At 49.1% G+C, this 23734-nt stretch overlaps 1 protein-coding gene across 1 annotated transcript in view; it reads left to right on the top strand.

Moving 5' to 3' along the window:
• Positions 1 to 23734, top strand: part of NPEPPS (aminopeptidase puromycin sensitive) — a gene marked incomplete at its 5' end in the record, with an annotated part of 29111 nt that extends 5377 nt beyond the window's left edge. The window contains 22 exons of the mRNA XM_079547075.1: positions 2338 to 2422; positions 7782 to 7859; positions 9099 to 9220; positions 10121 to 10228; positions 11167 to 11367; positions 11820 to 11916; positions 12022 to 12055; positions 13435 to 13549; positions 13900 to 14064; positions 14314 to 14418; positions 14823 to 14883; positions 15615 to 15724; positions 16376 to 16439; positions 16956 to 17095; positions 18105 to 18239; positions 19335 to 19554; positions 20109 to 20251; positions 20624 to 20680; positions 21147 to 21254; positions 21636 to 21791; positions 21892 to 21939; positions 23132 to 23734. Coding sequence (XP_079403201.1) covers positions 2338 to 2422; positions 7782 to 7859; positions 9099 to 9220; positions 10121 to 10228; positions 11167 to 11367; positions 11820 to 11916; positions 12022 to 12055; positions 13435 to 13549; positions 13900 to 14064; positions 14314 to 14418; positions 14823 to 14883; positions 15615 to 15724; positions 16376 to 16439; positions 16956 to 17095; positions 18105 to 18239; positions 19335 to 19554; positions 20109 to 20251; positions 20624 to 20680; positions 21147 to 21254; positions 21636 to 21791; positions 21892 to 21939; positions 23132 to 23287 — 2508 coding nt within the window. The 3' untranslated portion in view covers positions 23288 to 23734. The remainder of the gene's footprint in view (positions 1 to 2337; positions 2423 to 7781; positions 7860 to 9098; positions 9221 to 10120; positions 10229 to 11166; positions 11368 to 11819; positions 11917 to 12021; positions 12056 to 13434; positions 13550 to 13899; positions 14065 to 14313; positions 14419 to 14822; positions 14884 to 15614; positions 15725 to 16375; positions 16440 to 16955; positions 17096 to 18104; positions 18240 to 19334; positions 19555 to 20108; positions 20252 to 20623; positions 20681 to 21146; positions 21255 to 21635; positions 21792 to 21891; positions 21940 to 23131) is intronic.

Raw genomic sequence — 23734 nt, forward strand, 5'->3', positions numbered from 1 at the left:
CAGTGCTGGCTCTGAATGCTGCCAGAGCTCCGTGGGAAGCAGCAAACTTAAAGCTTTGCGGCTCATTCCCTCCTTCCATTCCCAGGGGGGCTGTGCTGCAGGTTCTCATGAGATAAACGGGTGGTTGGTGGCTCTGTGCTGCTGGTGTTCCTCCAGGTGTGTCTGCTGTCCATCATCTGGGCGATCGGAGGGAGCAGGCTCTTGGCCAGGGCCTCTGCACCAACCTGAGAGCTTTCCTTCCTTCCACAACTCCATTAGCAGAGCCTCAGCAGTGCGCTGTGCAGTGCGTGGTCCTGGATGTCTGCATGCGTGCACCGAGTTCTACCTTTCATCTTTCCATCTCCTGGCTCAATCCCTTTAAATGCCTCTTCCATGTCACTGTTTGTAGGAGGCAAGGGAAATCTAAGAGTAGGTAATTGCTTTTCTGAGGAGCCTCTGGATTTGTCTCCGCTTCAACGTAAACTTTCTTATTCTGCAGCACAGTGCTGTGCTGGAAATTCCTCTGTCCTCAGAAGAGTTCATTTTTTACAGATCAAGTCTATTGTTAAATCCAGTATTGTCTGCAATTTGGACAACTATTTATGCATCTTGAATTCTTAATCCAGAGAGATTTGGATTTGTAGATTGAATAAAGGTCTTCTCAAGTACTCTTTTATAAAAAGATTTTCTCATCCTGATTTCTTTTTCTGTGTTTTAGAAGACCTCGAAAAACCCCAAACCTTAGAATTGTGATGAAAATCATCGGGCTCGGATCTCTGTCTTTTGGGAGGTGTTGCAATCCTTTGGTTTCATGCACACCAAATGGAAAACGTGGATTTCAGATTGCAAGTCTGTACTGGAAGCATCGGCTCCAGCCCGAGTTCTGCAGCTGTTCCATCTGTTAGCTTCATGCCTTGCAAGTGTGTTGTATCCCTTGCTGTGGGATCCCAAGCAGGTCTTTGGGTGCTGTTGGTTTGGTTCTGTGACCCTCAGGGGCACCGTGGGGAAAGGAGCTGGGTGCTCAGTGCACAGCCAGCTCTGCTGCTGGGATGAGGAGCAGCAAGGGAGGTGATGAGAGAATGGAGAAACTGCTGGGGGAGGTTTGTGCCCAGTGAAGCGTCTGAGGGGGGTGGCTTTCCTTGGGCAATCAGGTTTTAGCACTTGGGCAGGCAGATTATTAGATTAGATGGCCCATTCTTAACGATGCTATTGAGTTACACGCTTACATTTCTTAAGCCTCTCATCACCGACCAGATTTGGGTCTTGTGCACACAATGACTGAGGAAGCGTTCCTGCAGGCAGCCTGGGCAGGAGGGCTGGGGCTGAGAGCTGCCAGGCTCACCTCCTTGGATGCCTGAAGCATCCCCAGCACTGATGCTCACATTTGGTTGCTGCGGCTCTGCTGGTAGCAGGGAGAGGGCTAACAGGGCACTAGGAGGCAAAAAGCAACGAGAAAAGGCTGTAAGTCCTCATGCTGTAAGGAATGAAGTGTCTGGGCACGGCAGTGGCTGTTGGAGAGCTGTTGGCTGTTGGAGGGATTCTCCTTTCTGTGCAGAGCAGGCATTGCCTGCTGCCTGAAGTGCTGTCCGGCTCCATCCAGCGTGCTGGTTTGGGTGGCTGCAGCCCTAAGGTTCTGAATAATTCCTAGTTTAGTTCCCAAATATTTAGCCCCTTTGTAATTAATTGATATTTAATTTGAATTCTTCTGCGTTCGAGCTCTTGCATCCAAATAGGGAGCTGGCACAGGGAGGCGGTTTGTTACTACGCTGGGAGCCGGCCGCTTGTTAAATAAAGCAAAGTGTGCGTAGCCAAGAGCTGGCAGAAGGAAAGCTTTCAGGAAAATGTAAAGGGAATTTCTTGGCAGATGTTTTTAACCTAAGAACTTGTAACATCGTCACCGGTGCAGAATGCTGAGCCTGTAGGTTGTGCTGCCTGTGATCTCTGGGAGGTGCGGGTTTGTGTTCACAAGCATTCCACTTGTTCTGCAGTCTCCTCCAGGTCGTTGCTGAAAGGAAGCCTACAGCTTTCCATCTGTTTTCATTGGTCTTGGCTTCCAGGCATGTACAAGGGCCCCATTGTCCAGCACACGTATTGAACGGGCAGCCCATTCCCTGAAATATTACAGTATTGATAAGCGGGGACGGAGGGTTGGAGTGGGATTCAGGCACTCGGGTTCTGAAAAGGACGAGAGCGGGCGGTGGAAAATCTTCCTCTTCTTTGCCCCTTGGAAGCACGTGGTGATGTGGGAGTTGATAGATGGAGTGGAGGTGAGAATGCCTGCCTCGCTGGGGTGCCCTGCCCTCTGTGCTCCCTTACTCTGCTCCCTTATTCCTGGTGCTGATGACGTTTCTCTTGCAGGTGAAGCATGGCACCAACCAGATTGTGATGAACTGTGCTGACATCGACATCATTACAGCCTCCTATGCGCCAGAAGGAGACGAAGGTAGGGCTGCTGTTTTATGGTACTGTGTTTTTGTTGCTGCTGCCAACGGTTAACAACTTCAATAGAAAATACATCCCATAACTGGAGGAGCTGCCCTCCCTGTACAGCGTGCAGCGAGTTCCCCAGCCTTCCTTCTTTTCCCCATTCCTGTGTGTTGCCTCAAGTTTCCTTTGGCCTGCTCTCCCATTTGTGTGTCATAGGCGAAAGGGCGCCTGTTGTGACTTTGTTTGTTTGTTGTACCTGCATAAAAAAACATCCTGTGCACCTATGGACTTGGCAATATTGACAAAAGCTGCAGCAAGGGCTTAGCTTAGAGCTGGATCAGGCGTGGCCAGCAGTAGGAAATCCTCACTGTGAAGGCTCTGAAAAAGTGCAAAAAACTTAATTGACGTGGAACAGAATTTTCCTAGTGTGGAAAAAGGTGGCTGTGTGGAGGAGAGCAGGCAGTGCACTGGAAGACAGGAGGTTCTTGGGGACACAAGGAGCTGTCATGATACGCTGCCGTGGAGGTTGATGTCATCACCATTTGTGTGGAGATTTTAGCAGGCCCAAAAAGAGTTACAGTGATTACAGTATGATCAAGGTGTGGGAAATCAGGAGCTTGGAATGGAGTAATGCTTTGATAGTGGGTGAAGGGTTTCTGGTTGTCACGGGGAGCCTCTGCTGCCTCAGGTATTGAAGTAATTTGGTCCACGACGTACAACTGCTTCTTACATCACTCAGACAACAAAAGGCTCTGCAGAAGGAAGAGTCGTAGGAGCAACTGTGTCAGAACTGGGTTGTGAATTAAAGGAGTGTGCGAGGCCATGGAGAGTGGGTTAAACTTCCCAGGTACGTCTGCCCAGCAGCTGGGGGCCTCGGAGGGAAGGGCTGGGCCTGAACCCCTGCACGAGGAACCTGCCTTCCTTGGGACTGCTTCATTCTTCTTGCAGTGCCCTCTCTGGAATAGCACTATCCTCAGGCTGATGGAGTTTGGTGTGGCAAACAGGGAGTTTTTGCACTTCAATCTGTTTGATGCTTTTTTAATGTAGGACCAATGGATCCAAGTTGAAGGAGGGAAGATTTAGGTTGGATGTTAGGGGGAAGTTCTTTACAAGGAGAGTGGTTAGGCCCTGGAACGGGCTGCCCAGGGAGGTTGTGGATGCCCCGTCCTTGGACGTGTTCAAGGCCAGGTTGGACGGGGTCCTGGGCAACCTGATCTAAATGTGGATGTTTGGTGGCCCTGCTAGGCAGGGGGGTTGGAACTACATGATCCTTGAGGTCCTTTCCAACCTGGGTGATTCTGTGATTCTGTGATACCAAAGAAAGCAGAGATGCTGTTGGGAGCTGCAGCAGGGAAGCAGCACACAGAGAGAGCACACAGAGAGAGAGCAGGGAGGAGCAGAGCTGATGGGGTCTGTTCCATCCAGCACTGCTCCCCAGCCCACACCGCCTGCTGGCTCCTTGTTTTGCTGTTGAGAAAGTGAAAACAAATGGAGAAGGTGCCTGAGAATCATCGCTTTCCCCTCCAGTCAAGGGAAGTTAATAAAATAGAGAGGATGTTTGTGGCTCGTTTTTGTGTTTTCAGAGCTGATCTCACTGTCCTTCAGGGGGTCTGCTTTTATATTCCTTACCAGTGGTGCACTCTCCTTGAAGTATTAACAGCAGAGCTTCACGGAGGCTTTTGTCTTTAAAACTGAGTAAATTGGAAATCAATTTCTGTAGCTTGAGTTTCTTCATTCTGATGTCAGCTTTCGGGCTCTGGACGCTGAGGGCTGCAGTGTGGGTGCTCGCCTCTCCAAGTGCTGTAGCATAAATACTGGAGGTGCAGTTTGGCATGTTTTCTGTAATTATAGTCTGGCTTCTTGGGGTTAAAACGTATCTTTCAGGTTGGTGAACTGCCAAATAGTATAATGGCTTTGGAAGTAAAATTGCATGAAATTGGCAGGCTGTTTGCTGGCACCTGTTGATACAGATCAAGTCGGTCTTACTAATGCTTCTATTGTGCACAGCTTCTGGATGGTAATTTTAGAACTGGTCACAAAAACCAAATATGAAATGTGGTCCAACGAAGCAACAGAAATCAGCTGAATCAGCAGAGTTTGGTCCCTTGGGTGAATCTTCTTCATGTTGCTTATGGAGGATGTTTGAGAGCGAGTTCAGCCGTGGGAGGGTTTCTCCTGCAAGGCTCCACCTGTTTGTTCTTTGGGAGATGGAGGCAGCAGGGGGTGGCATTCGGTCCTTAATGCACATTTCCAGGGCAATCAGATGCATTCCCAAAGTCTGACTGGGAGCTGAGGGATGATTGCTGAAGTTTTCAAGTCCCAGTCCCAATTTCTGCTACGTAGCCCACAGCTGAATGACAGTGAAGAATAAATCGGGAGATGTTGGTAGCTCAGTACTTTGCTATAGAAAAATCCCAAACCAGAGTGCAGTGATGGGAAGTGGAGGCCGTGGCTGTACAGTTCAGGTGAGCTCAGCTCTAACAGCCCCTCCACAGGAGTCAGCTTTGCATTGCTGTGGGTGCAGCTGACTTCTCCCAGCAGCTCTGTTGGTTGGAGTGGTCGATCTCATCCTGCCTTATGTGGGGCCAATTGGAAAAAGAAAACACAACCCCCCCCCTCCCAGCCCAACCTGTGTGCATAGAGCAGCATTATTCTGCAGCCAGCTTCATTCTGATAGTCCCAATCCCACCATTCCCACTTGGCCGTGTTGCTCCGCGTTCGTCTGACACCGGTTGGAACCGCTGGCGAGGCTCCACGTTTGGAAGTGTGTAACACAGAAATTGGGATCATTAATTGACGTTTCCATCTCGTTACCGTGCCATTTCAGGAAGTACTTTGTAGGAAGGCTGTAATTTGTTTAAAATGCTGTTGTAAAATCTAATCTGCAGCGCTCCCAGTCCGGGAGAGTCGCTAGCTCTGATTTGGATGCTTTTTTTTCCAAGGCAGCTCTAGCAGCTTTGTATTTTCTCATGCTATTTGGTCCAGACTGTGCACTAATGTGCTGGTGATTAACTTGCAACCTTGCAGTGCCAGACTCTCCAAAGTGAGCAGGCTGCCAAAACCGGGTTGTTCTCCTCAGGAGCTTTTGTATTCAGTGCTGTTAGGAATTCGGACGGCCTTTAACTGCAATTACATCTTCGTTTGTGAGTGGTTCTCTTAAATGACAAGAAGCATTGCTGGTGGTTTTCTGGGCTGCTTTTTGCTGTGGGTTTAATTATTAGTGCTGAGTCGTCAGTTTAGAGAGCGTAGCTTCAAATCTTTCATTTACATTCTGTTCTTTTTGACGTGTGAATGTATCAGTAACTGCTTTGAGAACTCTGTGAGCCACCCCTGAGGGACAGTGAGGAGTAAAGCAGGGGGTATCGATCCTGCTGTAGTCTGGAATAGAAAAATTCCAAGCCTACGTGCAGTAAGTGGAGGCCGTGGCTTTGCTGTTGGTGTGAGTTCAGTTGCAATGGACCACAGCCCCTCCATGAAGGGACTTTTCCATTGCTGAGGGTGCAGCTGGCTTCCCCCAGCAAGCAAACCCCAGCAGGTTTGTTTCAGCAGTTGATCTCATCCGGCTCACAGCTGATCTTTAAACCCTCGCAGCTTCCCAGTACAGTGTGGAGTTGTTTTCGATCCTGTAAAGATCTTTGTCTGTTTGCACAGCTAGAGTTGTGTCATGGTGCTGCCCTGCCCGAAGGCCGAGCGGCGCGGTGTGAAAGCAGCGCCGGTGTGGTTTGTGTGCTCTGTGAGCAGAGGGTGGTGTTTGCTCTGACTGAAGGCTGACAGCATCGTATTCCAGCAAAAAAACCAAACCAACACGTCACGTTTTATACAAAACCAAACCATGTCTCCAATTACATTTGCTATCTATAGAACAGCTTATCTGAACGTCTTGAGAACGTTCGGGCTGCCTCCGAAGCTGCATACCTGGGTTCTGGTAGTGACACTTGAGCAGGGAAGGCAGGGCATGCTGTAAATTGCAGCCTTGTTTTAAACGAGCCTTTCACTCTGCACAGCCAATGGAGCAGTAGCTGTTCTGTTCTGTTCTGTTTTGTCCCTTCTCTCTGTGATTGTTCAGAAAGCAGCATGTGTGTCTGTGTGCCTCCCAGGCTGATGGTCGGTGACCCTGCCTGTGGCCCAGGGTTGAAACTAGATGATCTTTGAGGTCGTTTTCAACCCAGGCTGTTCTGTGGTTGCAGAGGCTGTTTGCTGCATCGTTTTTGCTGCATCGTTCTTCCTGGGTCAGTTCTGAAAAGCTCCTTGAGCTTCTCTGCCATCTCAGCACCCAAACCGTGTTTTCCCATCGGATTTGCTGTTAGTGGATGGGGTGGGCAGTTTGTGCTGGGAATGCTGCCACTGGATGCTGGTTTGGGCACTTCTTGGATCCTTCACAAACTGCTCTGACCTGCCAGATATTCGCTGTGAACCTGCAGTTACGCATTCCTGCACGGCGTTGCCGTGCCCAGGGTTACCCAGCTGGTTCATTCGTGGCACTGACGTGTGGCCTCTGTTTCTGCTGATGTGTTTTGGTGCAGATTTGCATTCCTTAGAGATAGCTAGTTATGGCAGCAGTTAATTATAGGGGGACAAAGATAGCAGAACTTGCACAGCAAGGCCCTGTGCAGCTATTTTAGATCTGTGGCTGGAGGAGCGCCGTCGTGCATCGCTTCGTGTGCCCCAGTGGCACTTGGGGAGCTGGGCAGGAAGGAGCACCAGGAGGAGCTGGGTCTGTCCACGGGCTGCAGGGCAGCTCTGCTCTGCTGGTTCCCTCCCCCAGCTCTCCTGCTTGCTCTCATAGTTGAGATGTTTGCATCTACAAATAGATCCCAACGCTGTGTGAATGAATGCCGGGCTGCTTAATATTCCAGTTGGTTTTGGATGCCCTTGCTGAATGGTGCACGATCTCCAAGGTAGGTCTGTGGGTCTAAAGACATGCTTAAAATAAAATCAGCATCGAGTTTTTCTTAGTGCTTATAACCAAACAAAACCACCTTGCTGTGGGCATTAGTGTGCTTTTCAAACCAGCCCACGAATTATTAGTTAAATCATAAGCATTCTGCTCAGGGTAATTAACAGGACTCCTGCTGCACTAATGTAAGCCTTTAATATTGAGGGAAAACAGTGCCATTTCTTGCTGTTTTCGAGGGTTGGAGTTGTGTTGCACAGGCTCTGGAGTGAATGTGCTGAATTCAGGTCTGAAGCAAGGTGAGGTGGGGTCATTGCAGACAAAGGCTGGCGTTTCTTTGCTTGCTCAAAACGATCCTTCTGGATTATTCAAAACCTCCATTGATTTGCTGTTGGATTCGGCTGATCGGGTTCATCTGAAGTGCTCAGGAGTTACAAAAGCATCCCTGGATCTTCTTTCAAACGAAATCTTTCTCTTGCAGAGGTACACGCCACAGGGTTCAACTATCAGAATGAGGACGAGAAGGTTACCCTCTCCTTTCCCAGTACCCTTCAGAAAGGTAAGAGCTATTCAGGTGCTTTCAGCTGGCTTTGCCCTGTGCATTTGTGGTGCTTAGCAAAGCTGGAGCAGCAGCTGCGTGTCCCCCAGAGGCTGAGTGGAACCTGAGCTATCAGCTGTCAGACTGGAGTAACTCTGAGAATACCTTAGAGTTGGAGTTCCCTCTTCTAGCAGAAAGAATGCAGTTCAAGGAAGTGCCATAAGAAGCTGCTCTTCATCTGTTTCTCTAGGAAGTGCTTTGATGATCTCTGTGTCTGCTCAGTGAATGGATGCTTACAACGGGCAGCACAGATTAACACCTGACTCAGGAGACCTCTTTCACAAGGTCCCTGTGGTACTGAAATCTCTGTGGTTCATGGGAAACACAACAGATAAGATCGCTTTGACTGTGGGCCCCTGGAACTGGAGAGATTGTTTTCTTAATGGTGGTGTTTGCTTCTAACATGAAGGTGACTCCAATTATTTACCTGCTATTGGGCTTTAGGCTCAAAGCTATTTCTGTCACATACTGATGATCTGTTCTCTTACTGAGAAAAGGCTAATCTGAGTTACTGCAGCGTTTTTCCTAGGCTTGAATGCCCTAAATCTTTTGAAGCCATTGTTTTTGTGCTGTGTGGGGTTTGTGGATTGAAGCTTAGCTCCTTGGTTTGGATGAAGCTGTTTTGCTTCATCTTTTCAAACACAAATGTAAAGATGGTCAGGTGATAAACTGCTGGCATTTCGTGCTGTGGGATTTTGGCAGGCTGCCTTTCTGATCAAGATCAGGTTTCCCCTTTTACACCCAGTGGTGGAGGGCAGAATAAATCCTGAGACTAATTGACTTAGGAGCTTGAATGCGACCAGTGCTCCGCTTTGCTTCTGCAGCAAGTTTCAGAGGATGAACAGCCACAGCTTGTGTTTTGGCAAATATACACGAGGGCAGTGGGGTCAGGCCTGTCAAATGGCTTCAGGGAGATCTCTCTTGGTTCCTGTGTTGTGTTCAGAGGATGAGAAGGAACCTGCAGGAACCTGCTCTGTTGTGTGGTACGCCTGGCTTTGCCTGCGCCGGTTTGGATGCTTAGCTCTGCTGGATCTCATTTCTTTCATAAGGAGAGCAAAGGGTTTGAAAGTCAGGTGGGGATGAACCGAAGGCCATCTTCAGAAAGGCAGTGGTCCAGCTGAGAGGCCCAGGCTGCAGGTCTGGCCCAAAGAGATGCTCTGTGGTGTTTCCTTAACAGCGTCCAATCTGTTTCTGTTTCAGGGACGGGAACGCTGAAGATAGACTTTGTAGGGGAGCTGAATGATAAAATGAAAGGTTTTTACCGAAGTAAATACACAACCCCTACTGGAGACACACGCTATGCTGCTGTCACTCAGTTTGAGGTACGGGCTGCGTCTCTCTTTGCAAGGGTTCTCATTCTTGTGGGGTCTTTGTTCTCGGCAGCAGCGCAGGCCTGCTGTCCTGGCTTTGGTTCTGCTTTGGGTAAACTTCAAAAATGCTTTTATTTTTTTGCTTCTGGTGGATGGGCAGTGCTCAAACTGTCCTTTATGCTGTGACTTGAAGGTCGGTGCAGTCTGGGTCTGGCGCATTCCCCAGCCAACAGTCATGCTGGTGTGTGATGCACTATATATAAATAAAACAGATGCAGCGTTCGGAAACATCTATTTATGTAGATGTGGTCAAACACATCTGTATGGCTTGCCCCTGTGAAATATATTAATTTTTAATTAGAACATTCTGCCTTTATCTCAGCATTATAATGACATCCAAAACGCGAGCCAGAAAATGGCTCAAGCATTATGTAAGCCCTGGTCATAAGGACAGAATTTCATTCCATATTGTGATTTCATAGCTGTGTGCCACAGGAAAACACAGAGTGCTGCCTTGCACTCACAGAAGGCTTCCTTTGGGTGCAGGGTAGGTGGTCCTGTGTCTGCTGTCTGGGAATGCCTGCGTGCCCTTCTGCTTTCACATGACTGAGCTTTGCTCCTGCCATGACTCTGCTAAATTCTGCACAGACTGTAGAATTCCATCAGAGCACAGAGTGCTTTTTAGCTGCGTTACAAAGGAAGGAGAAAAACAGAGAGAGAAACAAATGATGGCATCAGTCACCGAATGCTTTAGCACAGGGCTCGGGGGGGGTCGGTGAGGAGGTGCACAGTGCCATCACCACCAGCCTGCATTCATCCAACTTCTTGCCCATAAGATATACCTATTTTTGGTCTGTTTCCATTGCAGCAGCTTCTTGTGATTTCTTGGGTTAATGTTCTTTCTTCTTCCAGGCTACTGATGCTCGCAGAGCTTTCCCTTGCTGGGATGAGCCTGCTATTAAGGCGACTTTTGATATTTCATTGGTGGTTCCTAAAGACAGAGTAGCTTTGTCAAATATGGTAAGTTCTCGGTGCACCAACTGTCTTCTGAATACAACTACAATAAAGGCAGCTGCCTGATGGGAAGAGAAACGTGTTTGGGGACTTAGGAATGCAGTCTGTCTTCGTAGCTATGAGCAAGCAGCTGTAAATCGAGAGAACTCTTAAAAGATGATACTGTTATTTCAGATGCTAGCACAAAACCTAAACAGACCTTACAAACCACAGTGGTGCACGTTTGTTTTGTTAGCTGAAGTCTAGCATATGTCATGCCACGTGCTGCTTGATGGAGAGTGGCTGGGGGGGGGGGGGGGGGAACAGCCAACCCTCAGCATGTTTGTATAGCTGCTATAGCTTGAGATAAACAGGCGTGTTTTTTGCCCTGGAGGATGTCTGGTGTGCAGGTGGCAGCACTTCTGTCACAGACACAAACGTTCTCAGGTTACTGTTTGAAACACGGTGCAGATATTTCTGGATGCTCTTTTGGAGGAAAGCACGTGGGTTTTAAGATGGGTTTTGTTTTGATGTTTTTCTTTCTGTAAATGCAGTTCATTTCACTGTCCTCGTTCCCTGCGAGGTCTGGCTTTGCTCACTGACCACGTGGTTATGGTTTCTGTTTCAGTATTTGGGTCCGAGCCTCGTGCCTTACAGGGAACTGCATAACATCCTGTGTGCAGGGCAGCAGCTGATAGCTGACATGTTGAGCTGCCTTTCCAGGAATAGAACATAAAGCAGATAGCATAAAAGAGCACCTGCCTTTCCACCGTGTGTGCATCACAGCAGCACGTCTCCATTCGTGATGGGGCTTCTTTTAGCAAGGGGGGGGAACTGGTGATCTGTATTATAAAGGCAGGGAGCTTCTTTCTGTTCAACACGTGATTCCTAGCCATGCTGTAGTTAATGCCAGGCGTTGCAGAACAGTTTCACTTCCACCAATCTGCTTCTCTTTCATGTTGAAGAATGTCATTGACCGGAAGCCGTACCCAGATGATGAGAACCTGGTGGAAGTCAAGTTTGCTCGCACCCCCATCATGTCGACGTATCTGGTGGCATTTGTGGTGGGAGAATATGACTTTGTGGAGACCAGGTCCCTCGATGGGGTCTTGGTGCGTGTTTACACTCCTGTGGGCAAAGCTGAGCAAGGAAAGTTTGCATTAGAGGTAAATGCACCCGAGGTGATTTTGTTGGTGGTGGTGTGAGCTGTGCAGGCTGCGTGCGCCTCTCCTTTGGCCGCACAGATCTGGCAGAGCTTTGGGAGGGTGTTCTGCTTCAGTAGCTCAGGGGGACTGGGTTTGATGTTGGAGGAGGCTTCACTTGTGGACAAACTCGTGCCTGTGATGGCAGAACACACGTTTCACTCGAGTCGTTTCGATTTAATGGTGCAGCTGTGATCCATGGGCGACGAGGAATGCTGAAGGAAAGGGGGCAGCCTGGGAGGAAAAGGGGATGGGAGCCTTCCAAGGTGCTTTGGGAGCTGGGAGCGAGTCGCCTGGAGGAAAGCCTGTGTGTGCTGCTCTCGTCGGCTGGTGTTGGCCATCGGGAAGCTTTTGGTTTCACCAATCGTTCCAAGTTAACAAAATATTTACCAGGTTTCTCCTCTTCTCTCTTACAGGTTGCTGCTAAAACTCTGCCTTTTTATAAGGACTACTTCAATGTTCCTTACCCTCTTCCTAAAATTGATCTCATAGCTATTGCAGATTTTGCTGCTGGTAAAGTAACTCACTTTATTGATGAACTGTATTTTATTTGAATGATAAACGTTTAGGAAGAGGTGTGTATCCATATCAATAAACCTTTGTATTTATTTTATAAAGGTGCCATGGAGAACTGGGGCCTTGTTACTTATAGGTATGCTGTTAAAATACTGTCTTTCCCCTTCTTTGTTCACTAATTCTTAGCAGTAACTGGAATTAGTTTTAGGGAGCTGGCGTCATCCCAAATAAGACTAAATCAATACCTTCAGCTCTTGCTTCAGTTTGAATCCTTGTGACTTCTGCAGCAGCGTGCATTGCTACACAGACCTCAGGAAGGCAGGAATGAGCTCTGTAAGCACTGTCCAAGGGTGTGAGGGCTTTCAGCTGTCTGGCAGCACTGCCTGTTCTCCAAGAGAACTTTCTTGGCTGTTTTTTTTTTCCCCCCTCCAAGTTACTGGCACAGCTGGAAGGGTTCCTTCTTTTATGTTGCAGGCAAGTTGGTCAATGTAGCAGCCACATGATTATCATGTAAATGAAAAATGCTAACTTGCCTTCCTTTTCAGTTTTTGGTGTTCCTCTGATCAAGCTTTTAGACCTTTGCTTGATACTCCTACACGATCTGTGCACACTGTTAGACTGAGTCTCCATTTTGTACATTGGGCTTGGAAGCTTTGGACTTCAATCCTTTTGAATTTCTTTTGCTAAACTTTGAATTTGGCCTTAAAAAAAAAAAAAAAAAAAAAAAGAATTGCAGTGGATGTTTGAATCCAGGTTTAAAATCCACATCTGAACTTCTTATGATTTTGATGAAATCTTTTACCTCCGGTGGGGGGGAAAAAGCCCCACCAACTTATCTTGGACGAGTAGATTATTTTCTTTTTTTTTTTTAAGCCTTTCTTAATTTTTGCTGCTTCCTTTTTCCCCCCTTTCACTCTTGATTTGGCACGCTTGCTTTGATCCCCTTGGGGCCAGAAGGTTGGCACACAGCTGTGCTGGAGCTTCGTCCCCTCGGAGCACAGCAGTCCTGAAGCTGCCGCCCCACCGCGTCCCGGTTGCAGCGGGGTGTTGGAAGGTGGTGTTGCCTGAGCTGGGGGCTCCCGTGTGCTGTGTGTGCAGGACTGTGTGCGTGGGACACAGCTGGAGGGAGCTGGGCTTCCTTTGGGGCTGAGGGGGGCAGAGGAGGTTGGCTGTGCATCCACACAAAGGGAGTTTCAGTGCAGGTGAGACTTGTCGTGTCCCCCCTTCCTTCCTAGATTACGTAGGGGAGCTGTTTTACACACAAAGCATAAACCTTCTATTTCCTGCTTGGGTTACTGCACTTGTTTTCTTGCATGCTGTGAGGAACTGTTGCTCCAAAGCATTCCAGTAACTGTGGAACTTACCAAAGCAACGTCTAAACTGAAATGCCTCTTGGTTTTTTTCAGTTGTACCGCTGACTCTGTAGCTCGTTTAGGTTGTTTCACCTGCTTTTGCTGTGTTTTTGGACCTAGGCACGTTTCGCTCTGCTCAGTTACCTCTCTCTTTTAAATACAGGGAGACTGCGTTGCTCATTGACCCCAAAAATTCCTGTTCTTCATCTCGCCAGTGGGTGGCTCTGGTTGTGGGACACGAACTTGCTCATCAGTGGTTTGGAAACCTCGTGACCATGGTATCTAACAGCTACAAGTTCTAGTTCTTGTTGCCGTGTGCTTCGTGTCCATATTGTTAAGTGTCCTGTCATAACAGTCTTAAAAGCTGCTTTATTATCAGATCCTTCTTTATTAGTGTGTCCTGTAAGGGTATTTCTGGATCTTTCCTAAGGCAGGAGGAGATGAGCTGTGCTCATTGCTCTTCTTGGGCTGCTGACCCCTGCATAGGGAGGAGCTGCTGCTCGCAGGCATTCCCTGCTCTCTGCCCTGTGCTGAATGAGGACAAGTTTCTCTTTGCTGCTGACTTCTTGTTGGTAAAGTGAAGCCCTTGGAATCTTGTTTTTATTATTCTACCCTCTTCATTTTCCAGGAGTGGTGGACCCATCTTTGGCTGAACGAAGGGTTTGCCTCCTGGATTGAGTACCTGTGTGTCGATCACTGCTTTCCAGAGTATGACATCTGGACTCAGTTTGTTTCTGCTGATTACACACGAGCTCAGGAGCTCGATGCCTTAGACAACAGTCACCCAATTGAAGTAAGCCTTGTCCTCCTGCTTATCTCCCTTCTTACTTGTCAGCTGGATGTGAGTTTTTTGTTCCCTGTTAAGAAGGAGCTGTACGCTCGTTCGTAATGCAAGGAAAAACCCAAGGTTGCATTCACACTTTGTGGATTTTCCTCTGTTACACACTGCTTTCTTCAGTCAGAAAACACCCTAAGCAACAGAACAAACAAAATCAGAACATTGTGGCAATTAACTGACCGTTAATTATCCTCTTCATCACAGGTTAGTGTTGGCCATCCATCCGAAGTAGATGAAATATTTGATGCTATTTCTTACAGCAAGGGAGCATCTGTGATCCGAATGCTGCACGACTACATTGGTGATGAGGTAAAAAGTCTGTTGTCAGGAGCTAACTGTAGGTTCTCAAATATTTCTGCACTGCAAACACCTGAAGTTTATGTCTGTTCTGTTCCCAAGACTTCTCTTCTGTGTGGGTTTTGGGTTTGTATTTGGTTTTGTGTGGGTCTTGGGCTGTACTTGAACTTACCTAGGAGAAATGAGGCGGTGGGGAAGATACAGAAATAAAATCATCTCAGTGGTGAAATCTGGCTTGAGGAAAAACACAGAAGAGTTCATCTTTGTAGCAGCAGAGCTTAGGAGGGAGTTACAGGTGTACAGGTGTGGATCCTGGGATTCCTGGGTTGATTCTTGAATGTAAATGCAGCATGGAGGGAGGACGGAAGGGGCCTCTGCTGTGGTGCCATGACATGCATCCAATTGTGTGTTCCCAGGACTTTCGGAAAGGAATGAATTTATATTTAACAAAGTTCCTGCAGAAGAATGCAGCCACAGGTAACTGATTATTACGTGATTAAGAGAAGTCATTTCTTGAGACACGGTTTGTGCTGGTTTCTTACGTAGCTGCTTTTGCAGCTGAGTAACTGAAAAGCAGGAAATGATGGGCTTGCATCCAGTTTCCTACAAGGTTTCCCTGCACAGCCAGAATTCTGCACCCTCTGGGGGCTCTGTGCCTTGGATGAGGTGAACTGCAGGAGCTGCAGCTCATGCTGATGAGCACAGCCACGTGGTGACAGACATGGAGCCTGGTGGTTTGCCTGCTGCACGCCACGCTTGGCAGTATTGATTGCATGGATGAGTAAACAGTTCAAAGTCTGCTCTGACATCTCTTGTCTTAGGCCTTTTTTTGGGGGGGATGTCATTCCTAAACATGCAATTGGACCTTCAGCCTCAAGCAGGCCGTGGCTCGCTTGGCTCTTTTGACATCACAGATGAAAAGTGCAGGGAGAGGCTCTTCTCTGCGCCACTTCCAGTGTGCAGCCTGGATTGATGGCGTGCTTTGAGTTGCTGTGAGGTTTTCTCCCCCCCTCTCCTCACCTGCAGGTGGTTTAAACCGTTTCCTTTTTCTCACCTGTCGCCTTCACAACTTGCCAAAAGGGCAGAGGAGATCACAGTGGGCAAATGGGAGCAGTAACCACAGCTCCCACCCCCCAGAGCTCCGTGGTGTAACAGTGTCTGACACGGTGGGGCTCGGGGTGTCCTTAGTCAGTCTTTTCTTCCTACAGAGGACCTCTGGGAAAGCCTGGAAAAAGCTAGTGGTAAACCTATTGCTGCTGTGATGAACACATGGACCAAACAAATGGGGTTTCCACTCATTTACGTGGAAGCTGAACAGGTGAGTTGTGCAGTAATTCCCCTTACAGCAGCTGGTTTAATTTCACAGCAGATGCTTTGCCTTTTGCTGCGTTTAAGATCAAATTTGGTGCTTTCCAGTATCTTAAAAACGTGCAGTGAATTGCTTTGCTTAGTGGCAGGTCTGTTCCTGCAGGGAGGAGAAGAGGAGGAACCCGGTGGAAAGAGAAATAGAGTTTATCCTGAGGCACTGCAGGCCCTGTGCCTGGGCTTTGCTGACGTGGCCCGTTTGCTCTTTGTGTTTGAAAAGCTGCAGGGGCAGTGGAATATCTGCCGTGGGTCCCCTCAGTGCACACTGTGCTTCCAGCTCCATTCTGATTGTGCTTACGCTGCAGCATCGCAGGCTGAGCTGGGATCAGTGGCTGGGAAGTGAAATCAGACCCCCAAAAATCAGTGGGTGATCAGGGCACGTGCGTCTCCACAACAGTAATGATGAGTGAAGTGGAATGAATCCTGGAGCTTCTGTTTGTGGGGGAGAATGGAAGCTCTGTGAGTTCGAGGAGCGCGCCGAAGTCGTGCTGAGTGGAAGCTGAGGTTAAATGATCTGAAGTTGCTTTCTTCTTTAACTCTGAACGTTGAAATAAGTTGGAATTCTTGAAGAATCTGATTGATTTTTTTTGTTTTTATATTTTAGCAAGAAGATGACAAAGTGTTGAAGTTAGTGCAGAAGAAGTTCTGTGCCAGTGGACCATATGCTGGTAAGATGAGGGCTGGGAGCAGAAGCAGAGCATTCATTCCTTTTTGTGCAGTGACAGCAATATTGGGTGATCAGGCAGCTGCCCTGCTTGGATTTGGGTGTTTAAGGCTTCAGAATGAACATAAAGCTGAGTGCTGTGATGCTTTTCACGTCTTCCTGCTATGGTGAAAGCTGCAGTCTTCAGTTCAGCTTTCATTCTGAGGCTCTTCTCTTCCCACGTCCGCTTTAAGGGCTTTGCTGCCATCTGAGGAGCTCTGTGAGCTGCTGGTCTTATGGCTGTGAATGAATAAAAATGTCTTGCATGGAAGTCAGCTCTATTTGAAGATGGAAAGTGAAGTGTTAGGCTTCAAAGGTGCTGTAGGTACCCTTGGTGTTGGTCTCTAGAACTGCCCTTTTCCTTCAGGTTTTTTAAACATACTGACATCAGCTGCTGCCGAAACTTCAGCCTCATGCAAGGCTTCTCAGTGTGCACACCCTTTTTCCTTAGGCCTTCCTTTGTTGTTGTTGCCTCTTTTAGGGGAGGATTTCCCCATGTGGATGGTCCCCATCAGTATTTGTACGAGTGACGACCCCACCAGTGCCAAAATGCAAGTGCTGATGGACAAGCCAGAGCTGACCTTGGTTTTAAAAGATGTAAAACCAGACCAGTGGGTGAAGGTGAGTGGCCACAAGGGAGCACTGAGTTTGGTTGTCACTGTGATGTTCTCCTTTCCTCTTCCCTCTCTTTTTCCTTGCAATCTTGTATTTCTTGTGCAGGGGCCTCTCTGCTGTGCTGCTGCTGGATATTGGCTCCTGTCTGTAATGCTTAACATTTCCCTTCAGACCTTTGTTTCCAGGAGCAACCTAGACAATGTAAACTGGAACCTTCTCGGAGTGTGAGCCCAGAAAAACAGAGTCCCATTAAGCAGAAGCAGCTTTTGATTTCAAATCCGGTGGCTTTTTCAGTATCCCGTGGCAACTGCAGCGTAGTTCAAGTCCGTTCTGAGCAAAAATACTCCTGTTTATTTCCCATTAGCGTGAAGGTTTTCAGTGGGTTTTTACCAGGCAGGTAGGAATCTGCAAGTGGAAAAACCCACTGCTGAGATGTGCTGCAGACAATGGGCAGAAACAGGATTTGGGAATGGAAAGGAAGCAAGGGACTGGAATTATTGCTGCGTGAACAGAGGAGGTTTAGAATGACGGTTTCTGAGCTGGAGGAGCATCCATGGAACAGCAGGGAGAGTTATTCTGAATCACATCTTCCTGCTGACAGAGGGGCCCATCACAACCACCCCTCTGCCCCAACAGGAGCGAAGATGCTGCTGATCTTTGCCTTCCTACCTCAAAATGCACTTCTGTCCTGCTGTGATGCAGGGCAGGGATGCTGGCTGTCCTTTCTTGAGACCACAGTTCTGTCTCAGAGTCGTGTTGACGAAGCTGAAGTGAGGTTACAGGAGTGAGGCTTGTAGCTGTGTTGTGTCTTCTGCACTGTGTGTTCTTCTTCCTCACCCTTACCCTGCTTAGGAGTGGAGGTTTCTCTTTCCTCCTTGCTCCCATCCTGTTTCCTCAGCTCTCCCATCTACCACCCCTCTTACTGAGCGCTCCTGATTTAAAATAAACTACAAAATCTGCTTTTTTTTCCTCTCTTTTCCTGGCTTTTCATCGCTTGCTCTTCGGTGCATTTCAGCTGAACCTTGGCACAGTAGGCTTCTACCGCACGCAGTACAGCCCTGAGATGCTGGAGAGTTTAATACCAGCCATCAAAGACCTCTCCCTACCCCCCGTGGACAGGCTCGGCCTGCAGAACGATCTTTTCTCTCTGGTAAGTAAGTGCTGTTCTGTCCAGTGACACAAATGGGTGTTTGAAGAGTCAGTCTCTGTTTTTTGGAGGCAAAGCACCCTTACTGCATGTGTTTCACTGTGAACTCACTCAACAAGTTCAGACTTTTGGGAACTTTCTTTTAGTTGGTAAAAGCAGGGATGTTCTAATGATCCCCTCAAAGACTTTACCCAAGACTTTACCAGCCAGTAGGGTTTGTCAAGTCTTCCTCCCCTGGCAGAAGTGGCTGCTGGGGGGTTCCTGGTGCTCCAGAGCAAGGGACTGCCTCAAAAGCAGGCAGTGTCAGCTCTGAGCAATGCATTGCTGTGCTCTGTGCTTCAGATTGTGCTTTCTTTTTGGTTAGCAAAAGCATGGGAGGTTGGAGCAGCGTGGGTTTGAGTTGTCATGGCTCAGTCAAGGGGGTTTGAATGCGTGGCCTGGGTCCCTTCCCACGTATTGCAGGACCAATGGCACAGATAATAACAACACACACAGGATCTGTGTTACGCTCCTTCATTTCTGTGCCTGTTTCCATTTAATTAATACTTCATCACAGCTTAAATAGCAGAAATCGATTTCCCACCCCCTTTTCTTTGCCATGATTTACCAGTCTGCTCCCAGGTGAAGCAAATTGGAGATTTATCACCTGCACTGAGCACCTTCACGGTGCTGGGAGGCAGCTTAGATTTGCCCTGGCACAGGCAGGAAGGCTGCTTGCACCTCTATGAGAAGCAGGAAGCAAAGATGGTCCCTGCAGCTTTGTGCTGCCAATTTAACGAGGAGCAAAACTTAAACCTCACAATCATTACAATTTTAGGTAAAAATAAGCTGTTGGGGGGTGTAATATCTGGCTGAGAAGCACTCAGGTTTATCATCTCTTGCCAGCTCTGCTTTGAGGTCATTTAAGCTCGTTGTGTTTCCTGTTTGCAGAATGCACTCCCCATGGTGTCACCACCTCCTGGTGACGTTGTCACCTGTGTGTGCAAAGCACTGCGTGCCCTCAGAGCTCAGCAGGGCCTCAGTTATGAGGCAGGGAGCAGCTGAATGCCTTAAATCTGCATGGAAGGAAAACTAATCCGTGTCTTTTTCCTCTCCCAGGCCCGAGCTGGAATCATCAGCACTGTAGAGGTTCTGAAAGTGATGGAAGCGTTTGTGAATGAGCCCAATTACACGGTGTGGAGCGACCTCAGCTGTAACCTGGAGATTCTCTCAACTCTCTTGTCCCACACAGACTTCTATGAGGAAATCCAGGTGTTTGTGAAAGATGTCTTTTCACCGATAGGGGAGAGACTGGGATGGGACCCCAAACCTGGAGAGGGTAAGAGAACTCACCGTTGGGTTTTGAAACAAACAAGCCATCAAAATGTTGGGAAACGGCAGAGAAGGGAGGAAGAGGAAGGGCTGAGGAAGGCACTTGGGGGTGTTTTTATGTTTAAAAAGCCAAACACAAAGCCTCCAAACAACTCCCTTCTCTCAAGTGCACGTTAAAATGGTGAACATTTCCCAGTGCAGTCAGTGGTTGGTTTAAGAACCTCTGCTGTTGCTTTGCATCTATCAGAGTGCACCAAACTTCTTAGGCTGTCAGGATGGGAGGCCACAGATGGTCCCAGTGCAGATCCAGCAGGTTGGTTGTGATTACCAGACCGCAGGCAGAGCGTGCTGTGTTTGCTCTGGGATTTTATCCTCTTGCTGTTTAAAAGCTAAAATATTCCTCCAGTGGCACTGAGGAGAGCTGGAAAGTCCTGGTTTCTTTACGTAGCCCCTCATTTGCAGAAGGATTATTTGGTAGCTTATCAGTGGAGGTGGAAGAATCAAAGAATGACATTTCTTCATTCAGTTGTCTCCAAATAACTGTTCTCTCCTACTGACCAGGTCATCTAGATGCCCTTCTGAGAGGTCTGGTGCTGGGCAAACTTGGCAAAGCCGGGCACAAGGCTACCTTGGAAGAAGCCCGACGTCGGTTTAAAGACCACGTGGAAGGAAAAAACATCCTGTCAGCTGACCTGAGGAGTCCTGTAGGTTATCAGGGGGTTTGGTTCCCAGCTGCAGTGGCACAGGAACGCCTCTGGTCTCTGGATGGTGTTGGTTTTAGGGTCTGGATGTGGGTTTTGTGTGCCTGAAGCGTCCGCTGTCAGCGCGTGCTGCAAAGGTTTCTTGCTCTCTTGTTTTGCTGAAGCTGAAATTAAGGAAGAGGGGTTGGCAAAATCGTCCTGGAATTCAGTGCTGAAACAAAAGGGGGCAGTGCAGCCACCTTCCAGCTCTGCTCACCCGTTTGAAATGCAGCCCCAACACATCACAGCTGTTTGTTGCACAGCCCCTTTCCCCACGGTGAGCTTTGCATTCCCCAGGTGCGATGTGTGAAGGCTGTCTTTGTGCTTCTCTCCCAGGTCTACGTCACTATTTTGAAGCATGGAGACAGCACTACTTTAGACACCATGCTCAAGGTGAGTGCAGGGCCCCTTCCTGTGCACAACCAGCTTGTGCAGCGAAGGGAAAAACGTCCCACCCTGCGGCTGTGTGGACTGAGGTGGAGTTTGGGTGCTGCTGGGGTGGTGAACAGACGATGATTCAGCCTTAATTGCGCTCCTTGGTCCTCGAGCGGTGTGAAATTGCCACCTAGTGGATTGCTGCCTCTCTCATTTTAGGATCATTTCCCGTTGCTCAGAGGCACGGTTCTACTTGGCCTTAGATAAACAGTGGTGATCAGCTTGTTGCTGATGGTGCTTTGTGCTCGTGTGGAGCGAGGCCCCTCGTGTAGATAACGGCTGTGTTACTCACAAACGGGTTCAGTTTGTCACATATTGTGCTTAAAGACAAAGCTAGCAGCCTATCCAGCAAGGTGAGCAGCACCAGGTGATGAGAGGAGGCCGCTTCACATCTGTGCTAACGCTCTTTGCTCTGCCTTTCAAGCTTCACAAGCAAGCAGACATGCAGGAGGAGAAGAACCGAATCGAGCGCGTCCTCGGGGCCATCTCCCAGCCTGAGCTGATTCAAAAAGTTCTCACCTTTGCACTTTCAGTAAGTTATTGGAAAAGCTGCCGGTGGAGGCTGGCAACAGTGGAGCTGGGGTGCTGCTGGTGGAGGCTGGGAGCTGCCAGAGCAACCTGGAAATGGAGCACAGGGGGTGGATTTGGGAAGGGTGCAGGGCAGGGGGGGACCGGCGGCCTCCCACCCCTCACTGCTGTGCATGCAGCCCTCAGAACACCAGCGCTGTGTGAGAGCCCTGCGTGAGGCACTGGGCTTTGTAACAGCAGAAATACACGTCCCTATGTAAGGTCACTGCTCCCATACCTGCCAGGCTGTTACTATGGGGTAATGCAGCTTTGTCAAAGCTGATTCCTGCCTTCATTCGTGCCCTCGGTGTCTGTTAGCAATGTTTGTCGGTGTGTTCGTCCCCAGGAAGAGGTACGTCCCCAGGACACCGTGTCTGTCATCGGAGGAGTGGCTGGAGGCAGCAAGCAGGGGAGGAAAGCTGCTTGGAAGTTTGTACGAGACAACTGGGAGGAGCTTTATAATCGATACCAGGGTGGATTCTTGATATCCAGACTAATAAAGGTGCGTGGAGCACAGCTCTGTTAGCATGCAGGGCCCAGACTGGGTTATGTCTGAAATGCTGACTGCTTACCTTTGGTTTTCTGCTTGTTTTTCCCTGCAGCTGACAGTGGATGGGTTTGCAAACGATAAAATGGCGGCGGAAGTCAAGGTAAGAAAAGTGATTTGTGGAGGTAATCGATTTAATTTGTGATGGGCACGGGCTGCTCTGAGCTGGGGGGAGCCACGGTTTGGGGACCGTGCCTCTGAGGTGTGGGACTGTTGTGCAGTTCCTCAGTTGTGCTGCTTTGAGTTATTCGACTGAAACATCATAAATTAGTTCATTACGCAGCTCTTAACGATCCCCATTTCATTAGCTTTGCTCATTACTACTCACATGGTAGAAATGAGCTGGATTCCGTGCTGCGGGTCCAGGTTTGTGCCTTCAGTTGCAATGAGAGCAAGGCACAGATGAGTGTCTGCATGGCTCTGCTGGGAGCTGCTGGCTCTGGAATCCCCATGGTGTGTGAGCACTGAGCCCTGGGGAGCCTGCAGGCTTTCTTTGCCCCCTTCCTGCAGTTTTATGAGGGCTCCTCAGTAAAAGAAACACAAAAACGTGGCCCTCGGTTGTGGCTTTGCCATTAACCAAACCCTGAGAAGGAATTCATGGTCGGAAGAGCCGTCGAGCCCCGTGTTGGCAGCGCTCAGCAATCCCTTCCCCTGAGGTTCGGGAGCAGCAGTGATGATGCAGAGAATTCTCATGCTGTCACCTTGTCCAACAAACAGCAGAGCTGCGACTCGTTTCCGTGATGGCTTCCCTGTGCCTTTGGTCAGCGTGTGTTGGGGTGAGGATGAGGATGGTGGGAAGGGGAGGATGGCTCCCTGCAGGGCAGCACGGCCCACCCCACAGCAGCGCATTCAGCTGGAGCTGTGGGCAGGCGATCCAGGCTGGCTGTGGCTCTGTGCAGCCTGCTCTGCTGCTCGGTGCCCCTGCACGTAGCAGGGGGGGAAGGTTTGAAACCAGGTGATGGTGGCGGTCCTTTGTCAACCCGTTCTGTGATAGAGAGGTGCTGCAGGGATGAAGGCGAGAGGTGGTGCAGCGCCCAGAGCTCGCAGTGCAGCGGGCAGCGGTGCTCAGAGACAACGATACGTGGAGCAGCGCTTTGCTTTGCCAAAACGGCCCTTAAAGCCTTTTTGTGAGCACCCAGAAATGCACGCTGGGTTTGCTGCCCCGAGGGCGAGGACGGGACAGCGATGGAAACAGAGCCGGAGAAACCCCGCTCCTTCCCATAGAAACCCAGGAGCTCGGGGGGGGGAGGCTTCCAGCCCCCTGCTGAGGGCACGGCGCTGTGCTTTGTGTGCAGGCTTTCTTCGAGAGCCACCCGGCGCCGTCGGCGGAGCGCACCGTGCAGCAGTGCTGCGAGAACATCCTGCTGAACGCCGCCTGGCTGAAGAGGGACAGCGAGGACATCCATCAGTTCTTCCTGCAGAGGAAGGGGCCGCCCCCCGCCACGGCCTGAAGCCGCGCCGCCGCTGAGCCCCACCGCCTCCGTGGGGGGGGGAAGGAAGGAGGAGCCGCTGCCCCGCGGCAGATCGATACGCCAAGAATTCGGAGTCTTTTTATCTCAAGCGGACGGGGATTGGACTGAATGTAGTGAAGTGGTTCCTGCTCACACTCCAGAATTGAAATTCGATGAAAATTAATCGCGATTCAAGGAAAAGAGGGGGAGAGGAGAAAGAGAGAGAGAAAGGAAAAAGAGAGAGGAAAAAAAAAAAAGGAAAAAAAAAAAATCTGTAAATATGATAGTAATAAAATAGAGCATAACAAAACTGTGAAACTTCCTCCAGCCTTGTCGGTGGTTACAATATTTAACAGCCCCTCCTCGTTGGCAGATGTTCTGGTGGATTTTGTTTGGTTTTCTGGTTTTTTAATGCCCTCCCCCCCCTAAAAAAGAGGAAACCAGCAG

This window comes from Tetrao urogallus, assembly GCF_951394365.1.
Source record: "Tetrao urogallus genome assembly, chromosome: 26".
NCBI classification, from domain to species: Eukaryota; Metazoa; Chordata; class Aves; order Galliformes; family Phasianidae; genus Tetrao; species Tetrao urogallus.